Source organism: Calonectris borealis, chromosome 2 (genome assembly GCF_964195595.1).
Source record: "Calonectris borealis chromosome 2, bCalBor7.hap1.2, whole genome shotgun sequence".
NCBI classification, from domain to species: Eukaryota; Metazoa; Chordata; class Aves; order Procellariiformes; family Procellariidae; genus Calonectris; species Calonectris borealis.
Window position 1 is genome coordinate 97,346,178 of NC_134313.1, and position 21,053 is coordinate 97,367,230.

General features: G+C 43.2%; 1 protein-coding gene across 5 annotated transcripts in view; it reads right to left on the reverse strand.

Moving 5' to 3' along the window:
• The window catches only part of SLC35B3 (solute carrier family 35 member B3), a 33,030-nt gene extending 14,996 nt beyond the window's left edge, over nt 1-18,034 (reverse strand). For 3 of the 5 annotated variants that reach the window (XM_075142667.1, XM_075142663.1, XM_075142668.1), the window contains exons 1-4: nt 15,172-16,069; nt 4,768-5,046; nt 3,349-3,470; nt 1,276-1,430 (exon numbers count right to left, since the gene is read on the reverse strand). In XM_075142667.1, the coding sequence (XP_074998768.1) occupies nt 1,276-1,430; nt 3,349-3,470; nt 4,768-5,046; nt 15,172-15,186 (571 nt within the window). In that variant the 5' untranslated portion in view covers nt 15,187-16,069. Of the gene's footprint in view, nt 1-1,275; nt 1,431-3,348; nt 3,471-4,767; nt 5,047-15,171; nt 16,070-16,151 lie in introns of those variants that run through there. The other 2 variants (XM_075142665.1, XM_075142664.1) reach the window with 2 other exon arrangements.
• Between the last annotated feature and the right edge of the window lie 3,019 nt (nt 18,035-21,053).

Here is a 21,053-nt window from a genome sequence, read left to right on the forward strand (position 1 = left end):
CTCAGCAACTTCAGGACAGGCTAGACGTTTTCTTAAGATTTTTCTCTCATGCAAGACATTTTGGCTGCCTTTATTGATCAGAGGGAAGTCATTCCCAAATACTAACAGATGATTTGGGTACTTTTAGAACCCTGCATTGTCTCTTGGTTTGGGGGAGACAGGGTGTGGAGGGGGGTGGAGAAAGAAATAGAGTAGGGAAATGAAAAGGCAGGAGTTACTATATCTTGTTTGAAATAACATATTCCTTTCCCAGAAGCTGTACTTTCAATATAAGCTTCCAAGAGAACTTTTTTGAACTGAAAATTTTAACTGAAAATCTTTAAAAATAATAATTAAAAAAAAATCATAGCTTCTGAGAATACAATACTACTACCACACACTATAAAATTTCACAAAGCTTTAGGGGGATATCAGTATCTTTGCATTAAAATGATACAAAATGACTCCTAATAAAAGGTAAATACTGTGCGTGCATGTGGATATCTAAACTTGCAACCTTCTCTGAAAGTTCAGCTTTCTATTGCAACTAGAAGGCCAGAATTAACTACAGAAATAGAAATATATCATTCTAGATTCTGTTCCATAACACTTGCCCATGCAGAGCTTTACTGACTTAATGAATCCTTGTGTACTGAACAAATAGAAACTTTTATAATATACTTGTCTTCTAAATCCAGAAATACTGAAGTATGTTTATTCACATAACTATAGTCTTTACCCATTGTTCTCCAGATCCCTTTATCTGTTCTTGGAATATGAATATGACTTTAGGAGTAGCCACAGACATGTAAAGTCAGGTGTATTTCTGATTAAACGTTTAATCAAAATTTATGAATTTTAATTAGGAATTTAGAAATCAAACTTTTCAAACAAGAAGAGTAGGGGATTTCTTCACAAATCATGGCTGGAACTTTACTTTTTTTTCCATTTCAAGTTTTCCATTTCAGTATTGAAAATGTTTCATTTATGAAGTGATTTGGTTTAGAAAACAAAGTTACATTACTTAAAAATTAAGAAAGCCTGCATAAAAATGAAGTTTTGCAAGTGACCTGTACAACTTCTTTTTTCCCCACATTTTCTGTTCATCTAATTGTATTTGTACATTTTTCTGAGAAGATGCTTCAGAAATTCAAGTTTTTCCTCCTACAGGAAAAATGCGACCTGTCCCTCTCTATCCAAGAGCCTCACTGGAATTTAACAAAGGTCGGGATTCCATACGTGACTCCCTCCAAAGAAATAACGAAAAAATCATCTAATAGCGAGACTAACACTTACCTTGTATAAAAACCCCACCTATCATAACTGGAATCAGCTTACAGCACTTGAAGATGACTTGAGTAGGGTAATTCAGATATCCTAAAGAGGTATTTGACAAACCCATGGTTCCCACTGTTAAAAACGCTATTATCATGTAGGTTTTGCCAGGAATTCTACAAAATATAAACATACGAATCTTGGTATTAAAAAACTCATCTAGAGGAGATTTAGCTTGGAAAATTTAGATAAAGGAATATGTTTGTAATACAACTTGACCATCTTTCTTACTGAATTTCATTCCATAATAGAAATTTAAAAATGCACATAAATGACTGATTTCAAATTTCATTTCTTTCAATTACTGCTAAGAAACAGCATTCAAATACAAGACAATAAAAACTTCATGGCTCATGAAGTATTTATGCAGTAATTCTTTAACCTCCTTCTGAGAAGGTGTATTATTTACAGAAGAATCAAGACAAAGGCTTCAGGTTATTTGTCAAAGGAAACACAGAAGGTTGGTATACCAAGATCTCCTGAATCTTAGTCCTGTCATGGTCACTGTGTCAATTTCTTTGAAGTTTTCACATGAACGTTGACAATTTTAGAATGAAGAAATTTGAAAAAAGTACCATTGTTTTATAAAACTCAACAGAACTAAGAGAGAAGCGATTCAGATATCATGAACGGAAGGGCTCATTGAACATTTTCAGATGTATTGTTTGCAATTTGATGAAATTATCACCTGACAACAGATGACCCAACAGTAATTTCTAGCAATCGCTGTGCTCACTTTGTGAAGTGATTTTTTAGTTATTGCTGTGCATATGTTCAGCTATTTTTCGTGCATACTCAGAGCCACATTAAGCAACATAACGAGATGTTTTGCTGTAATCCTGTCTTATCCATAACTCATTATGTGATGTAGGTATATCTGAGGCATGCAAGAAAAATTTAAAATTTAAGAAACAGCGAATTCTGCATAAAAATTAGGAAATAGTTTTTTTAATGTCTACAAGAAGATGCCTAGGTTATAGAAAATAAAATGTAAAATATATTTAAGATCTACATTTCCAATGTAACTTACTTACAGGATCATGCTGTGTAAGCATTAGCAACTATTTGGTAATCAAAACCCAAATACTAGTTACAAAACATCAGAATATTATCTGATGCATCTCAAAAAGTCAGATAACTTGAAATATAAGCTGGCAGTGTTTAAAATAAAAAGAATAATTTATCAAAGTTACATTGTTTGGCTATAAAAGAATTCTATTACCTAAAATCAGTATATGCAAAATCAGCCAAAGTTGACTACAGGTAAGGAAAACTAGTTATGCTCAACTAGGCTATAATGCTTTAAAGCAATTTTAAAATTCATGTACACCATGACAGCCCAGCTTCCAGAGGGCCTCAATATACAGTTTGCAGAGGTTGTAGTTGGGCAGGAAGCCACAGAATGGCCACACTGAGTCAGATCAAACTATCCCATATCCATAGGATTCAAGACAAAAAGAATCTCCTTGGTCAACTGCAGTGAAAACACAGAATAAGTTTGTGGCAGGGTGTTATGAGTACTATCTTAAATGAAAAATGCAAAACCTAAGCACATCCTTTGATGCGAACTTACACAGCCACATGGCAAACAGAGAGCAGACCTCTGACACTCTCCAAGATGCACAGCATGTGAGAGGAACCTCTTGCTGAGGAGGTGCCAAGGTTTGAGGAAAAGGTATTCAGTGACAGATGGCTTCAAGTGCTGTGAAGTGCAGTTGGCCCTATTCTAGATGTGATAATCCCAAGAAACACATACGTAAGTCAGTCTGTATCAGCTACCTTAAGGATAGAATATGCTCTCTAAGTGGAACAAAGTGACAGTAGAGTCAACAAGACTACTTACAGGTCTGAACTCTAAGCAGGTTCTTAGAAAACATTTTCTAACATCATCCAGTAATTTCACATTATTTTAACTACGGAACTGCTACCGATGTCTCACAGTGTTCACATTCAAACAACAGAAGTTGTTTACCATAAATATCAAATGCTTCTAATGTGACGGACAGTGGGTAAAATGCTTTTAAAAACACATACCTTCTCCTTTTGTCCTGAATCAACTGCAATTCTATTAGTCCAAAAATGGAATAAAATCCAAATTGCACTAAAGTGAGGTACCAACCAAAAGGTTTAAAACCTTCCACTGAAAATATCAATTCCTATAAAAACAAAAACCCACCAAGGTCACATACATACACCAAAATATTAAATCAAAACAAAATTTTTTTTCTTCATGCAAACCTAGCCTTTGCAGCTGCTGGTTATTAACTAGAATCTACCTGTCATACGTAACTCGCTAAGTATTGAAATGCAATGAGAAAATTTACTGCTGGTGTAAATCCACTGAAATTAATTGATCGATTCATCAGGGAAATACCTTTGATCCATTAACATTTATCTCAAATTATAGATGGTTTCCTGTCTGCTTTTCAGTTCATTTACTTTAATAGACTGTTTTTATACAGAATTTATAAATAGCTCACAATAAATTAAATACAAACTTTCTCTAAACAGACATATTTACTGGCAATTTTCGTCTCTTAGGAATGTACACCTAATATTTGGAGTGCCTACATTAAATAGCACTTGTGAGCTTATAAATTTGCAGGCTGTAGGAACATTTAAAACCAGAGCAATTTGTTATGGAAAAATACATGCACTGCATAAAGAATTATGTAGATGTGTCAGTTACAGAAACAAAAGGCTACCTAATATTTTCCTTTTTAAGATTCTGCTTTCAACTACCAATAACTTTGTCTAACTCTTTGGAAGTAACTTTATTTTAACAAACTTCTCAGCTGTTTTTGAAAACTGCATTGGAAATGGTGATTTTTAATTACCAACTTTTAAAATCACTGCTTTATTGAGAAGACTCACTTAAAAAAATTTTAAAAAGCAACAGCAATGTAGCTGCTCAAGTTAAAAGAGAAATGGTTAGCAGAAAAGAATGTTTAACTAAAAGGGCATAAACATTATGCTTCTGCTTAACAATCAACCATAGTACATGTTTCAGCTCCGTCCTGAAGAGAGAGCAGAGAGAACAATAGACTACTATTACTGTATAGCACTCACAGAACTCAAGGAGATCTAAAAGTTTCAACACCAATGAAGATTTACACATCAGTCTGTATGGTTCTACAATTTGTTTTCAGAAGACTATGAAATCACGTTTAAAAAATACACATTCAAAACAGTATTGGAAGGTATATCTTGCACACAGAAGTAAAAGATCAAGTTATGAAAGTCCAACTGAACCAAACCTTGTAGGAACATGAACTATAACGGAGTCTTACATTATACAATTACTTACTGCTCTTGAATTCTGAAAGCTTGACTTTGCAATCAATATCTATTTTGAACATCTATAGATATTAAAATACATACTATATTATTATGCTATTGAAAAAGTAAAGGAGTAGGAGGAATTGACCCAAGACTCAAGTTCATAGCATTTACCTGTAAATATCCGTAGATTAGATAAAACATAAAAACTCCAGAAACACAGATGAAAAATTGAGTAGGTTTGTTAAATTTGCTCAGATTCATGCCAAGAACTACAACATCATCTACTGATTTGATATGAGGAGACATAGTTTGAGATTTGGGAGGTACACTGATGGAAATGTATTTTCTTGATGAAGTGAATTTCAGATCCATGATTCCTAGTTCGCTGCATTCGGTGCTATTGTTATCTTCTTTCTGCTCTTCTCTTTCTGTGTGTCCTCTGTCTGAAAGCTGAAAGAAAGGCTAAAGTCAGGTAAGACATAACACACAGCCTTCCAACAATATCAGTAAACAAATGTGACGTTTATATGGAAAATATAAAGGTTTAAGAGTTTTGTTGGATTGTTTTTATTCACAAATTTTATTTACCTTTTCTGATGTCCAAAGTTAACATCAGATAATATCAGAGGCCAATAACACTTTATGAAAGCTTCATGTGGGAAGTAGTATTCCTACACTCTACAAACCAACCAACCAACCAACCCCAAAATGCCAGCAACAGAAAATCAGCTTCAGTTTCAAAATAGCTCAGACTAACCCTTTTATGCCAGTACTTACAGGAGTGACTGCTTGGGAGAGAAGTGATCCCCGTGACCAAATCACAATGAAAGAACTGGTATTCAAGCACTGTGGTTCTGTCTACTTTACTTCATTTTCACAGCGAAATGTACCAGACTAGTCCACTACATGGGAAGCCTTGCTAAAAACTACAGATTTGAGCCTATGATTGGTTACAAGTGTTGAACTGAAAGAAGTTATCCCCTCATTCTCACATTTATTCACTATTTCTCACACGCTTCTAAGGAAAAAAACATGAAGATGGAAACAAGAAGACTAAGAAGCCAGTCTCAGAAATTAGATTGGTTATCTGATGAGGTCTATGGTATGGCAAACCCTTTAATATTAATCAGATGCAGCCATTTCCACATGTACTAGAAAACAAAATTGGGTAACTGAAGCCTGGAGAAGGAATTTAGCAGCTTAATAGATTGTGTCGTGGTTTAACCCCAGCCAGCAAAAATAAACTCCACGCAGCCGCTCGATCACCCCCCCCCCCCGGTGGGATGGGGGAGAGAATTGGGAGGGCACAAGTAGGAAAGCTCCCGGGTTGAGATAAAAACAGTTTAATAATTGAAATAAAACTAAGTAGAACAGTAATAATAACAGTGAGAACAACAACAATAACAGAATACACAAAGCAGGCAATGCACAACAGAACCGCTCACCGACCGCCGACCGCGTGTCACGAACGGGGGGCGAGCCCCCCCACACACCTGGTTTTTATACTGAGCATGATGTCACATGGTATAGAATACCCCATTGGCCAGCTGGGTCCACCACCCCGGCTGTGCTCCCCCCTCCCGGTGCAAGCATCACCCAGCAACAGCCAAAGCATCAATGGGCCATCAACGCTCCTTTCACACCGAACCCAAAACACAGCACACCCCCCAGGCTACTGGGAAGAAAGTTAACCCTGTCCCAGCTGGAACCAGGACAATATCCACCCCTTTTTCTGTACCATCTACATCATGCCCAGGTCTCACATTTTCCCATACATTCCAATTAGTCACCGCTCCTTTTCCCTGCCTTTTGATATATACGCACACAGAGATATCATTCCCTTAGTCCATGGGCCATCCCTCTAAAACGTCCGTTGAGTTCATTTAGTCCATGACTTCGGGTTCCACCTGTCGTAACAGTCTTGCAGGGCAGGAGAGATGGTGTGTGGTGTCGGGCTCTTGCATGCGGAGGCCAGTTCTGGGCGCTCGTCCGGTTCTATCATTGTTGCACCTTGCTCAGTTTCATCGGCGTTCATCCTAAATTAATCTGGGTGATTCTTACTGTAATACTGTTAATATGGCATATGGTGACCATAAAAGTGATGACATACAGTACTATGTAATAACTAACATCGTACAATTCAGTTCATTGGCTATTTTCACCCAAAATTAAATCCCCCTGAGGTACACACCGGACTTCCCCATCCTTTCTCATCACCCACCAAGTGCACCCAGGTCCCTGAGCAAAAGCAATCCCACGGATGGGTTTTCCCTTGCCAGAGGCAGGAGCAACCCAGACTGTCTTCCCCAGCATATTTCTCATATGCACGACAGGGACTTTATCCCCCTCTACAGCACGTAAGGGTTTGGATTGGGCAGGGCCAGCTCGAGTGACAGATCCCCTAGTGTTCACTAACCAGGTGGCCTTTGCTAAATGTGTATCCCAATGCTTGAATGTCCCACCACCCATTGCCCTCAGTGTTGTCTTTAGCAGCCCGTTGTATCGTTCGATTTTCCCGGAGGCTGGTGCATGGTAGGGGATGTGATAGACCCACTCAATGCCGTGCTCTTTGGCCCAGGTGTCTATGAGGGCGTTTCGGAAGTGAGTCCCGTTGTCTGACTCAATTCTTTCTGGGGTGCCATGTCGCCACAGGACTTGCTTTTCAAGGCCCAGGATGGTGTTCCGGGTGGTGGCATGGGGCACAGGATATGTTTCCAGCCATCCTGTGGTTACTTCCACCATGGTGAGCACATAGCGCTTGCCCTGTCGGGTTTGTGGGAGCGTGATATAATCAATCTGCCAAGCCTCCCCATATTTATACTTCAACCATCGTCCTCCATACCAAAGAGGCTTTACTCGTTTGGCTTGCTTGATTGCAGCGCATGTTTCACATTCGTGGATAACCTGTGCAATAGTGTCCATGGTTAAGTCCACCCCTCGATCACGAGCCCATCTATATGTTGCATCTCTCCCTTGGTGGCCTGAAGTGTCATGGGCCCACCGAGCTATAAATAATTCACCTTTATGTTGCCAGTCCAGATCTACCGGAGCTACTTCGATCTTGGCAGCCTGATCCACCTGCTGGTTGTTTTGGTGCTCTTCACTGGCCCGACTCTTGGGTACGTGAGCATCTACGTGTCGTACTTTTACAGTCAGGTTCTCTACCCGGGCAGCAATATCTTGCCACAATGCGGCAGCCCAGATGGGTTTACCTCTGCGCTGCCAGTTGTTCTGCTTCCACTGCTGCAACCACCCCCACAGGGCATTTGCCACCATCCATGAGTCAGTATAGAGATAAAGTACTGGCCATTTTTCTCGTTCGGCAATGCCCAAGGCCAGCTGGATGGCTTTCACCTCTGCAAACTGACTCGATTCACCTTCTCCTTCAGCAGTTTCTGCAACTTGGCGTATAGGACTCCATACAGCAGCCTTCCATCTCCGATGTTTTCCCACAAGGCGACAGGACCCATCAGTGAACAGGGCATATTGCTTCTCGTTTTCTGGTAGTTTGTTATATGGTGGGGCCTCTTCAGCACGCATCACCTCCTCCTCTGGGGATATTCCAAAATCTTTGCCTTCTGGCCAGTTCGTGATCACCTCCAAGATTCCTGGGCGACTGGGGTTTCCTATTCGGGCCCATTGTGTGATCAGCGCGACCCACTTACTCCACGTAGCATCAGTTGCATGATGTGTAGAGGGGACGCTCCCTTTGAACATCCAGCCCAGCACCGGCAGTCGGGGTGCCAGGAGGAGCTGTGCTTCAGTGCCAACCACTTCCGAAGCAGCTTGAACCCCTTCATATGCTGCCAATATCTCCTTCTCAGTTGGAGTGTAGCGGGCCTCGGATCCTCTGTATCCCCGACTCCAGAACCCTAAGGGTCGACCTCGAGTCTCCCCTGGTGCTTTCTGCCAGAGGCTCCAGGTAGGGCCATTCTCCCCGGCTGCGGTGTAGAGCACATTCTTCACATCTTGTCCTGCCCGGACTGGCCCAAGGGCTACTGCCTGAACTATCTCCTGTTTAATTTGCTCAAATGCTTGTCGTTGCTCAGGGCCCCATCTGAAGTCGTTCTTCTTCCTGGTCACGTGATAGAGAGGGCTTACGATCTGACTGTAATTTGGAATATGCATTCTCCAAAAGCCCACAACGCCTAAGAAAGCTTGCGTTTCCTTTTTGTTAGTTGGTGGAGACATGGCTGTTATTTTATTGATCACATCTGTTGCGATCTGACGACGTCCATCTTGCCATTTTATTCCTAAAAACTGGATCTCCTGTGCAGGTCCCTTGACCTTACTTCGTTTTATTGCAAAGCCGGCCTTCAGAAGGATTTGGACTATTCTCTCCCCTTTCTTGAAAACTTCCTCTGCTGTGTTGCCCCACACGATGATGTCATCAATGTATTGCAGGTGTTCTGGAGCCTCACCCTGTTCCAGTGTGGTGTGGATCAGTCCATGGCAAATGGTAGGGCTGTGTTTCCACCCCTGGGGCAGTCGGTTCCAGGTGTACTGGACACCCCTCCAAGTGAAAGCAAACTGTGGCCTGCACTCTGCCGCCAAAGGGATGGAGAAGAATGCATTAGCGATATCAATGGTGGCGTACCACTTGGCTGCCTTTGACTCCAGTTCGTATTGAAGTTCCAGCATGTCCGGCACGGCAGCACTCAGTGGTGGCGTCACTTCGTTCAGGCCACGATAGTCTACTGTTAGCCTCCACTCTCCATTGGACTTTCGCACTGGCCATATGGGACTGTTAAAGGGTGAGCGAGTCTTGCTGATCACTCCTTGGCTCTCCAGTCGACGAATCAGCTCATGGATGGGGATCAAGGAGTCTCGGTTGGTGCGGTATTGCCGCCGGTGCACTGTTGTGGTAGCGATCGGCACCTGTTGTTCTTGGACCTTTAACAACCCCACAACAGAAGGATCCTCTGAAAGACCGGGCAAGGTGGACAGCTGTTTAATTTCCTCCGTCTCCAGGGCAGCTATACCAAAAGCCCACCGGTACCCTTTTGGGTCCTTGAAATACCCTCTCCTGAGGTAGTCTATGCCAAGGATGCACGGAGCTTCTGGGCCAGTCACAATGGGGTGCTTCTGCCACTCATTCCCGGTTAGGCTCACTTCGGCCTCCAACACAGTTAACTCTTGGGATCCCCCTGTCACTCCAGAAATACAAATGGGTTCTGCCCCTTTATAGCCTGATGGCATCAGGGTACACTGCGCACCGGTGTCTACGAGAGCCTTATATTCTTGTGGATCTGATGTGCCAGGCCATCGAATCCACACAGTCCAGTAAACCCGGTTGTCCCTTTCCTCCACCTGGCTGGAGGCAGGGCCCCTCTAGTCCTGGTCATCATATTCGCTATCTACTTCTTGTAAGTATGAGTCAGAAGTCCCTTTGTTAAGGTCGGAAGTGGAATCAGCCCTTCTACTCTGTCTGGGGAACTCACTGGAGACCGGAGCAGCGGTTTTCCTGGAAGAACCCCCTTTTGTGGTTGTTTTCCCTTGCAACTCATGTACCCGTGCCTGTAGGACTGAGGTAGGTTTTCCATCCCACTTCCTCATGTCCTCTCCGTGGTCACGCAGGTAAAACCACAGGGTGCCCCGGGGTGTGTACCCACGATGTCTCCTCTCTTGAGCAGAGGGACGTTTGCTCCTAATGGCTGAGACACTGGCCCGTGCAGGGGGGAAGCAGGACATATCCTCTTTGATTTGCTGGACCTCCTGAGACAGTTTCTCCACAGCAGAGACACAGGCCCGTAGGGAGGAAGAGAGACTTTCTTCATATTGCCGGAGTTGGCCAGCCAGTTCATCCACTGTTTGTTCCTCTCCATCTCTCCAGGTCATTACTGCCAATGAGTTTGCATGTGACGCTGGTGCGCTCCGTACAAACTTCCGCCACATGGGTCGGGTGCATTTGACCTCATCTGGGTCTTTGGATAACTGCTCGTTGTTCAGGTCATCATAAATCACTTCCAGCACGGCTAATTCCCTCAGGTACTGGATACCTCTCTCCATGGTGGTCCACTTGCCTGGGTGGCATATAACATCTTCCTTGAAGGGATACCTTTCCTTCACACCTGACAGGAGTCGCCTCCAGAGGCTGAGGACTTGTGCCCCTTGTCCAATTGCTTTGTCAATGCCCCCTTCCCTAGAAAGGGATCCCAGCTGCTTGGCTTCCCTACCCTCTAATTCCAGGCTACTGGCCCCGTTATCCCAGCATCGGAGCAGCCAGGTGACAATGTGCTCCCCTGGACGACGGCTGAAGTCTTTTCGCATATCTCGCAGCTCACCCAGGGATAGGGATCGGGTGGTCACCATCTCATTTACGGGTTCTGCCTCCTCCTCCTCCTGTTCTCGTGATGGCCCTGGTTCATCTTCATCCCTTACTAGACGAGCTGATTTTCTTGTGCATTTTCTTTTTTGTATAGGGGCGACTGATACCGGTGTGGGTTGGTTCTCTGTCGCAGGGGGCGGAGTAGCTGCTGTGCTTGCCCTGGGGGGTGAGGGAGCCGCTGTGCTTGCCGTGGGGGGTGGGGTAGCTGCAGGGCCTGTTGCTTTGTCATCAGCTGCAGGGACGTTTCCTTCCCCTTGGGGGTTCTGAGTGGTGTTAAATAGGGCTCGGTAGGCGTGGGCCAGGCCCCAGCACATTGTAGTGATTTGCGTCTCCCTGGAATGGCCAGGGTGACAGCATACTTCTTCCAAATATTCTACTAATTTTTCAGGGTTCTTCACTTGTTCAGGGGTAAAGTTCCAGAACACTGGGGGTGCCCATCGCCCTAGGCATTTGCCCATGCTATCCCACTCGCCCTGCCACTCATAGCTATCCAACCTTGGGGCAGATCTCTGGATGACATTCTTAAATTGCTTACTAACCTTGGATAAAACCGCAACAATATTCCCAAGGAGTACCAAGAGATATATCTTAACTACCCAGGGATGTTCAAGGTACTGGCAAGTTATTTTAACAAAGGAGATGAAGGTAGTGAGGGTGCCATTCTCTATTTCCTCCATAAAAAATCTCTCGGAGGAAAAGGTATAATTGCTAATGGCCTCCATGAGGTGGTACCCGAAATGCAGAAACGGCTTCATTACGAATCCCAAATACCAAATAACCCCCAATGCCAGCGTTTTAGTAACAAATCTCCCAGGCAAAACATCATTAATCACGGCAGAGCACAACAGACTACAAAACCCAACTCCAATTTTTAACAGGTACAGTAAAAACAAGAGCATGGTGCAGAACAAACGAATATGTCACCAGATATAAATTCCTTAATATGTTCTAAATAATCTGTCGTTATCTCAACCCTTCGTGCCCCACGTTGGGCGCCAAAAAGGACTGTCGTGGTTTAACCCCAGCCAGCAAAAATAAACTCCACGCAGCCGCTCGATCACCCCCCCCCCCCGGTGGGATGGGGGAGAGAATTGGGAGGGCACAAGTAGGAAAGCTCCCGGGTTGAGATAAAAACAGTTTAATAATTGAAATAAAACTAAGTAGAACAGTAATAATAACAGTGAGAACAACAACAATAACAGAATACACAAAGCAGGCAATGCACAACAGAACCGCTCACCGACCGCCGACCGCGTGTCACGAACGGGGGGCGAGCCCCCCCACACACACCTGGTTTTTATACTGAGCATGATGTCACATGGTATAGAATACCCCATTGGCCAGCTGGGTCCACCACCCCGGCTGTGCTCCCCCCTCCCGGTGCAAGCATCACCCAGCAACAGCCAAAGCATCAATGGGCCATCAACGCTCCTTTCACACCGAACCCAAAACACAGCACACCCCCCAGGCTACTGGGAAGAAAGTTAACCCTGTCCCAGCTGGAACCAGGACAGATTGATAGGCAAATAATTCTTTTCTCTAGCTCAGCAGAGAGTATGATATTTGAGGCTTGCTTTTTTTTTTCTTTTTTTTTCAGCCTCAAGATAAACACACTGGTCAGTCAGTTGTCCCAAGATTTTTAAGTGTAGGTCAGCATCTAGTTCTGCGAGCAGTCAGTAACTAAATTGTTTGTCTCAGCTATTTAGTGGTTTGTTTTCCCCAGCTCAAAAATACTTCTTCTCATCACACACGTATGAAAAATGCTTTTCCCACTGTTTTTAAATGGAAAATGTGCTAGTATATAAAAGCTAGATCATGCAATAAATGTAGCCAATGTAATCTGCATGGACATTGGTAATTGATTGTACAACATAAGAAACAACAAGTTTAGCTGAAAAATTAAGGATTAGTGTAAAACTTGCAATGTGGTTATGTTTCCTTTTTTGATACAGCCTACTATCAGGTTGGAATAAGATTCCTATTAAAGTTCTGAAAGAATAGCTTGGGGACTATAACAGGAGTTTAGGGATTATAATAATTATTTGTCTTTAAATTCAGAGCTCTTCAGCTGAAAACCAAAAGCGAGAGGTAGAAAGTTTACCCTTGTGGATTGTTAGCTAATCCCAAAATGAGGTGGCCATAAAAAAAGGAAAAAGAAGTTTAAGTAGACTCTTTTCAGTAAAAACAGAAAAGTATCAATGTCATGCAATGAGGCACTAGTGAACCTTCACATACAATATCATACAGAGTTCTGATCACCCTCAAAGACAGATTCAAAGAACAACTGCAAAAAAGGTTATCAGGATGGAGGAACAGATTGCCCATCTTATGAACCGAAATAAGATAAAAGTGTAACTTGTCTAGCCTCGCAAAACCCTGATGAAAAGAAAATAGACTTGCTTTCAATAAAAGTATCACAGGAATTACCACTAAGGAGGAAAAATAATTCTAATTTTAAGGATAGTACCATGGGAGCTAACGGGCATGAAGTGATCATGAACAAACTTTACTAGAAACTACCTTTTCATCCCTAGACTATCGGTATTCTAGAGCAGCCTAAAAATGAAAGAAGGAACAATTGAACTGTTTTTAAGGTGAAGTTTATAAAAACAATTATGTAGAGCTGTTAAGATTGGGCGTGAGGACTGAGCAGTCCCCTTTAGTCCTGTGTTTATAGCATTCCACCACTATGGAAAGCAGAGTAAAGGTGCCTGTAGAAGATACTTGGTGATCCTTACTTTGTCACTAAACCAGGATATGAATTACTACTCTCCCTAGAAGAATTGCATGCAAGGTTAGGACTCCCAAGTTCAAGCCCAAGGAGCAAACCACCATGAAGTAAAGACAATGTATTTAGAAATCTATCCATTGCTGACATCTTAGCTGAACTTGTATTTTCACTGGTGCCTGTTCAGATCTTTCCTGTCCAGTGTATACCTCCTCTAGACAGGCACACAGCATTTGTTAATGTCACAGTTTCTCAGCAGGAACAAGAGCTGCAGAAGTAATCTGAGCCTCATTTCTCACCTAAGCTTAAACACAGAGAATGATGTATGCCCATCAGAAGACACAGCCATGTACTGTCATGTGTGCTTCAAGAGTCCAAAAATTGAGTGAATTGTATAATGCATAGTCTTGTACCTACATTTTCTACTCTGGCCACTAATTTAGATATTATTTGTGTAGTACCTGCGTTAGGATCAGAGGAAGTAGAAGTAGAGGGAAGAAGAAACATAACAAGTGTATTTATGTATTGGGTCTGGCTGGGATGGAGTTAATTTTCTTCATAGCAGCTTGTATGGTGCTGTGTTTTAGATCTGTGACCAAAATAATGCTGATAACACAGTAATGTTTTAGCTGTTGCTGAGCAGAGCTTGCACAGCATCAAAGCCTTTTCCATTTCTCCCTCTGCCCCCCCCAGTGAATAGACTGGGGTGTGTGCAAGAGGTTGGGAGGGGGCACAACCAGATAGATGACCTGAGCTAACCAGAGATATTCCATGCTATAAAACATCATGCTCAGCAATAAAAAGCGAGAGGAGAGGGTTTAGGGAGGTTAGCCATCTTTTGCTCAGGAATTAGCTGGGCATCGGTCTACCTGTGGGAGGAGTGATTGCCTTTACATCACCTGTTTTGTTTTCTGTCTTTTTCCACTTTTCCTCCACTTAAACAATTTTTATTTCAACCTGTGAGTTTTCTTGCTTTTACTCTTCCTTTCCTCTTCCCCCATCCCTCTGGAGGTGAGGGGAAAGTGAGCAAGTGGCTGTGTAGCGCTTAGCTGCCTACCGGCATTAACCCACACCATAATTAACACAATTTTTCCTATTTTCAACTATTTATGTTCAAAATATTTCCTCAGGAACACCATCAGTTTTTACAATCTGTCCATTTAATTTCTTGCAGATTACTGAGTCTACCACGAAAGAAGTAAGAAACAACACTGATAGCTCTAGTCACGCCCAAGGCCATCCATAAGAAGATGATGCATAGTAATTGTTTTTTCTCTATTATGTTCTAAAGGAAACAAAGAAATTACCATGTTCAAGAAACACTTCAAGGAACATTATTTAACTGAAGAAACTGTAAATGTATGTATCCATTTGAAACACTCTCCACCAAGTAATTTCATTACCAACAGTGACAGAACTCTTGTGAAGTCCACTGTGACTTCTCAAACTGTTATTTTTTTATGTATCAAAAACAGTATTCATCCTCCTCTCATCAAAATCCCCCAAGCAACTGATTTACCTTTTGAACAAACATGCAGCAAAAATCTGTTTTATGTAGAGTCAAGCGGCTTAAGAACTGTCCTGATGTGTGTAAAATAGCATATTCCCCTCCTTTTTTTCTCCTGTGTGTAAAAATGTAAACACCACATCCTTTAGATCAAAGACTTTTTGTTCCTTCCCCTTTGAAAAAAAGTCCCATGCAGAGCAAGATTTTAGTCTAGCACACAATTAAAATAGAGTGATTATTACACAGGAAAGAAGCAAATGAACAAGTAACTAGAAAAGCAAAATTTCTTTGGCCTCCAAAAAGTTAATGACTTGTACCAAGCACAGAAAAAACATTATGAAGGAGCTGGTGCTTTTTTATTTAACTCTGAAGAACGTCCATTAAAAACATCGGTTTGGCAGACACTGGCATCTCAGCACTCTCAGAAAAACCGCTCGCATGAGCCATGCGAGGCAAGTTCCACGCTGGCCCTGGCCAAGATCCATTTCTTTTGGAGCCAATTCCACAAATGCTTGGTGGCAGGACAGCAGCTGGCACCGTAATAGGGATGCTCCGGGTTACAGGGACGCAAACGTACATCTGTCAGAAACCCGAGCGGATCCTTTGCTTGGTGGTACCTGCTCCTGCCCCGGAGGCAAAAGAGAGATGGGGGACAGGGACCGGCATGATCCTTGAAGCTTCCTTCCTGCCCATTTGCCTGCGCCCAGCCCACGCCACACCCCGAAGCCAGGACAGACGTGGCTCTGCCCGAGCACCTGCCAGCTGTCCCGGGCAGGGCTGGGACAGAGGCTCTCGAGCCGTGACGGGCCGCCATTCCTCGCCTTTCCCCCCGGGGGAGGGACGTCTCGCTGCTTACGGGCCCCGAAGGCCCAGCGCCGCGGGACGCCGCCTCCTTGGGCCAGCCAAAACACTCCCGCCAGTCAGAACCAGCCTGCTCCTGCTCCTGCTCCTGCCCCTGCCCCCACCCGGCCCCGGCCCCCCGCACTCCTCACCGTCGCGCCCATGGCTCCCTGTTGCCGGGAGACGCTCCCCAGGAAGCGACCCCGCCTCCTCCCCACTCGCCCCCGGTGCGCGCGGGAGGAGCGGCCCCGCCCCCGTACCTGTTCGGCGGGGGAGGAGGGGCGGGGGAGGGGAGGAGGGGCACGGCGGCAGCGGCCAACCGCCCTCCTCCGTCAACCGCTGCTGCGCCCGTCCCGCTCGCCCGCCTCGCTCCCTCCAGCCTCGCGCGCCGCCGGAAGTAGGGGTGGGGATGCCAGGGGTCGGCGCGAGCATCGAGCGCATCGAGAGAGCGCCGCTCGCTCGGCGTTCCGCTACTCGGCCTGAGGCGGGCGGTGACGCCCTCCAGCTCCCGCCTCACCCCCGCTGGGGGCGGGGTCTCTTCATTAGGAACCGCCCACCGTGGCGAGAGAGGCGCTGCGGACGTGGGGCGGGGCTGGGCTGCCCGCACCCGGCTGCGGTTCCCCAGGGGCTTCCTCGCCGGTCCCTCGTAGGCGGGAGGGCTGCAGGGGATAACTCCTCTGCTACGCCCTCTGCCCCGCCGGAATGCTCATCGGGGCGCCGGTCTCCCAGTGTGGGGAGGGAGTCGCGGGCGGCAGGAGCGAGGGTCCCTCCGCTCGGGCTGCGCCGCTGAGGGGCGCCTGGCCTGCTCCGCCTGCGGAGGAAGGAGCGGGTAGCGGCTGGCTGGCGAGCGCGGGGGCGGGCGCCTCAGTGAGAGCGCGAGCGCAGCGGGACAGGTGCGGGGGGCGGGGCCAACCGCCGCCCTCCAACGGCCGCCCCGCGGGCAGGTGTGCAGGTGCGTCTGCCCAGCCCAGGTGGCCGTGGTTTGGTCAGGCGCCGCTTCAGGTCTGCAGCGAGCGGGACAGCCTTAATGCTCTGGAAAAGCCCCAGGAGAAGGCGACTGTGTTTCACGCCGCGGTGAAATCGAAATAGTTTGGAATCCTTGACAAGAAGTTTTGTTCCAAGGTTTGGCTAATGCTGTGCGATTCTAATGTGAGTAGTAGATCACCCACGTGAAGCTGCTGCCTTCATAAAAATCGCAAAAATGCATTGTACTCTACAGGGAGGCCTTCTTGTGATCTTTCCACGTGAGACTGCGGGAAGAAAATAATAAAAATATTTAATAATGACAAGTGAAAAGGTAAATGAAAGCAATAACAGCCAAATGCTTAGAGAACATAATGGCCAAAAGAATCAGGTACAAAGCTTAGGAGAATGGTAGCTAAAGGCGTTCTTGGGAGAATATATGAATTAGATGTGACTGGAGAATACATAAAATCTAGTTATTAATCATATCAGGCTATAAAATTGAAGTGCTGTGTTTCTAGTAACAATGTGCAGAAGTGTTTAAGACTATACATAAGTGTATATCTGTTGTCCTGGAGTGTTTGGGAAATTCAAGCTTTTATGTTTGCAGTGTTTTAAAAGTTTTCCTTTATCTTTTCCAATGCTAGTGTAGTGAATCAGTATGTATTATGAATAGCAGCAACAAATGCACCAGCATTTAAAATCATATTTTAAAGGATATTTATTAAGTGACAAATGCCAAAAAGAAAGTATGTGCTTGAGGTTGACTTTTTAAAAAAAAAAAAAAAAAATTTGACACCCCCCCCCCTTCCCCCCAATCTTTCAGCAAAATAGCTGTTTCTGAAAAAGGGGATTGGTGATTGTTGAGAAAAATACTGCAGCCATCTTCTTGAGAGGTTCCAGTGCTTCTTGGTTAGGGTTTCCTCTGTCTGGGTTGAGGGATGTCACATTTAGCAAACAATTGTGCTTTTTTGCAACAATAGGGGTGGTCCTTTTCGCTGTCTCCATGATAGAAGTAACTACCCCAATAACTCAAGTAAATAAATTCAAGCTTGCACATGGTCAGCTGGGATTTTCTAGCTTCCTATAAGTAAATTCTCTAGATATGTCATCTGTAATGAACTTTACTATTATGGATATAAGTGGAGTGATTACTTGTCCACAGTATTATTTTTTTCCAGCTACTGCTAGGTGGGAAATAGGTATCAAGAGGAGTGCAAAGCTTCCAACTTTGTGAAGTTTGAAGGCAAGTTAAAATACATAGGAGGCAAGATTTGGACTAGAGTGTGCCTGAAAGATTCAGTGGAAGCAGGCAGATAGGAGGGAAAATCGAACTGTACCGCTAAATGGGATTGACTAAGTAACCTGTAACTGGAGCAAGGAACCTGGGGGCATTGGGCTCTTGACTACGAAGAGCGTTGAGGAGAGACACACTGGCAAATGTGATTCTGATATTCCCTAATGTTTGAGACTTTGCAGTCTTGTTGCTGTCTTACTGTAACATTTTTTTTTAATTCAGAAATGTAGAAATTAAGACTGCTTGATTTTGACTCAGTTGGTCTCCTGCCTATTTGTAAAGAACGTGCATTTTGCCATTTGCAATGCGTATTTCTATTATCCATATTCCATCATTCAAACTGGAGAAAGTGTAGAGCGGGGTGTATGCTGGGGAATGTTCTTTTTAAATAAAGCAGAAGAACGAACCACGAGTAGGATGCTTATTATTGATCTCACAGATGTTTTTGCAGTCTGCAATATGAACACGTATGGATTACTGGTAAAGCTGGAAAGCAAATTGCATTTTCTTTTATCGTGTTTAAAAATGAAGTTAGGGCTTATGAAAGGTACTGGATTCAGACTCTAGGGACTTAACTTCTCTGTTTATTCAGGAAATAGATATTGTACATCACAAGCAGAGGCAGTGGAAGTATTAAAGATCTCAAAGTTCTCGTGCTGCCTGTCTCTACTTCTCCTTCTTGACCACTCAAGGTACCAAGAGGGAAGCTTACTCTGTGCACCAACTTCATCCAATGTCTTTCTTCTGGAATACATAAGTGCAGATACACAATATCTGTGTATCTGTTTTATTGACAATAGCTTTTGTTCACTACAATCTAATTTAGAAATGCCTGTTTCATATTATTGTTGTCTAGCCTAGGTTATTTTTCAGCTCTTTGAATATGAGCATTTCTAATTTTTCAACTGTAAAATGGTACGCCTGTACCCATGCCCTATGTAGTAGGTTGGGAATTAACCAAAACAAAGGTGTTATGTGTTTCTTGTTTGTGGAAGGGAACACAAATATGGAATATTTTTAACAGATGCACATCTTGCTTTTTGCTACTGGATTATGGACGGTAATTGTGGCATCGCATGTGTTCCTATTAAGAATTTAAAGGAGTAAAAAATATTTCCTATGTGTGCAAAAATTATCCAATACAGGTATGTTTCCCCATGAAACATGTAAATAGCTATACCATTAGTGACACAAGTATCCACAAACATTTCCACCTGGCTGATAAATAAAATGGAGTTAATGAAGCAAAACAATGAGGGTTTTTTTGTTATATTTCAGCATGAAAGGCAAATTAATACCACTTTCAAAAGCTTGAACCCACCTCAGAGCTGTGTGGTTTTTAGCTTTGTATAAAGAATTTTAGAATCTGCTGTGTTGACTAAAACATGATATATGCAAATGAGGATGCAGTTTGTGAGTCTTGATACAGCTAAAACCAACATACTTTACTGGTTTACTGTCTTTACTGAAAGTGGTGGGGAATTACATGCAAAGCCACCTATTTTTCTATGAATTGTGCTTTAGGATTTGCGTTCAAGACGACCAAGTATTATGCAAAAGTAAGTATTTTGATTAGATGGAAGTGTATTTTGGCTGTCATAACTTGTCATCCGCTGAGTTTGTGGGAGTTAGGTGAACCTAGAAACTTGATTGACAAAAAGAAGAGAGGCTTTTCATCTCTGTAGCATGGGGAAGAGCAATAGTTCTCTTCTCCTGTTGACAAATATAATGGTGTTACTGATAATTTAATACTGTATGTTTCACAGTAAGATTTTCCTGCCGGCTCTGTACAGGTTTTTATAGCTGTTACTTGTGAGATGCTGTGGAATGAGAGCAAAATAAATAAGGCACATGTAGAAGAAAGACTTGATTGGCTTTTTGCTAGGAATATTTTTTAAATTAGGAATAAGTGCCCACCCAAACTGGGGATGGCTAGTTAAGTATCACAATATCAATGCAATTAAAAAAGCTCATATTTTACCTTAAAATATATATGTTATTTAGGCTTCTCTAATAAATGTTTTCTGAATCCTTTCCTTTAATTTTCTGTACTTAAATTCCAGCTGCAATGATTTTTCTTAGCCTAATTTTTAAAACCTTTTCTAATGTATTCCTTGTACTACTGCATTTTACTGCCTCAGAATCTAAATTGCAGTTTTAACAGTAACAAAAAGCTCTATGATTATAGAATACCCACTTTGAAATGTGTGATACATCACTTCATATTCAAGGGAAAGCTATTGTATCTAGAATTGTAAAGTTAAATTAAGGTTCTGCCTCTGACATTACAAAGTACTGTTATACTGATTTTTAAATTTTTAAATTGTACTTAAACCATGGAACATATGATCAGACAGATGATCTGTCAAGTGTTGATAACTGTCTAGACACAACTTCATTATTTCTGTCTTGTCACTGGTGCATATACATGCTAGTACTTGGAAATGCAAACAGTAAGTAATTTTTTCAGAGAGAGTAGGTGTGCAGATCTATATTCTACCACTTGTTTGGAATAATATCACAGGGAATTTTGCAGTCGTAACTGGTTGATATCGGAAAAATTGTGCTTAAGCCAGGATTTATTCAAACTATTTTGTACTTTGTGATCTGAGGGGGTTAAAGTAACTTTACCAGTCGGTTTAGGTCACAAGCAGCCTTCTTTAGAATAACTTCTTTTTATTCATAAGCAGTTCTGAACAGGTGTTATGACCCAAAATTGACAGTGTTACACTGATGACGCTCCAGAGCATGCGAGTGAAAGCTGTCTCACTTGTGCCTGCAGGTCTTTTGTTAC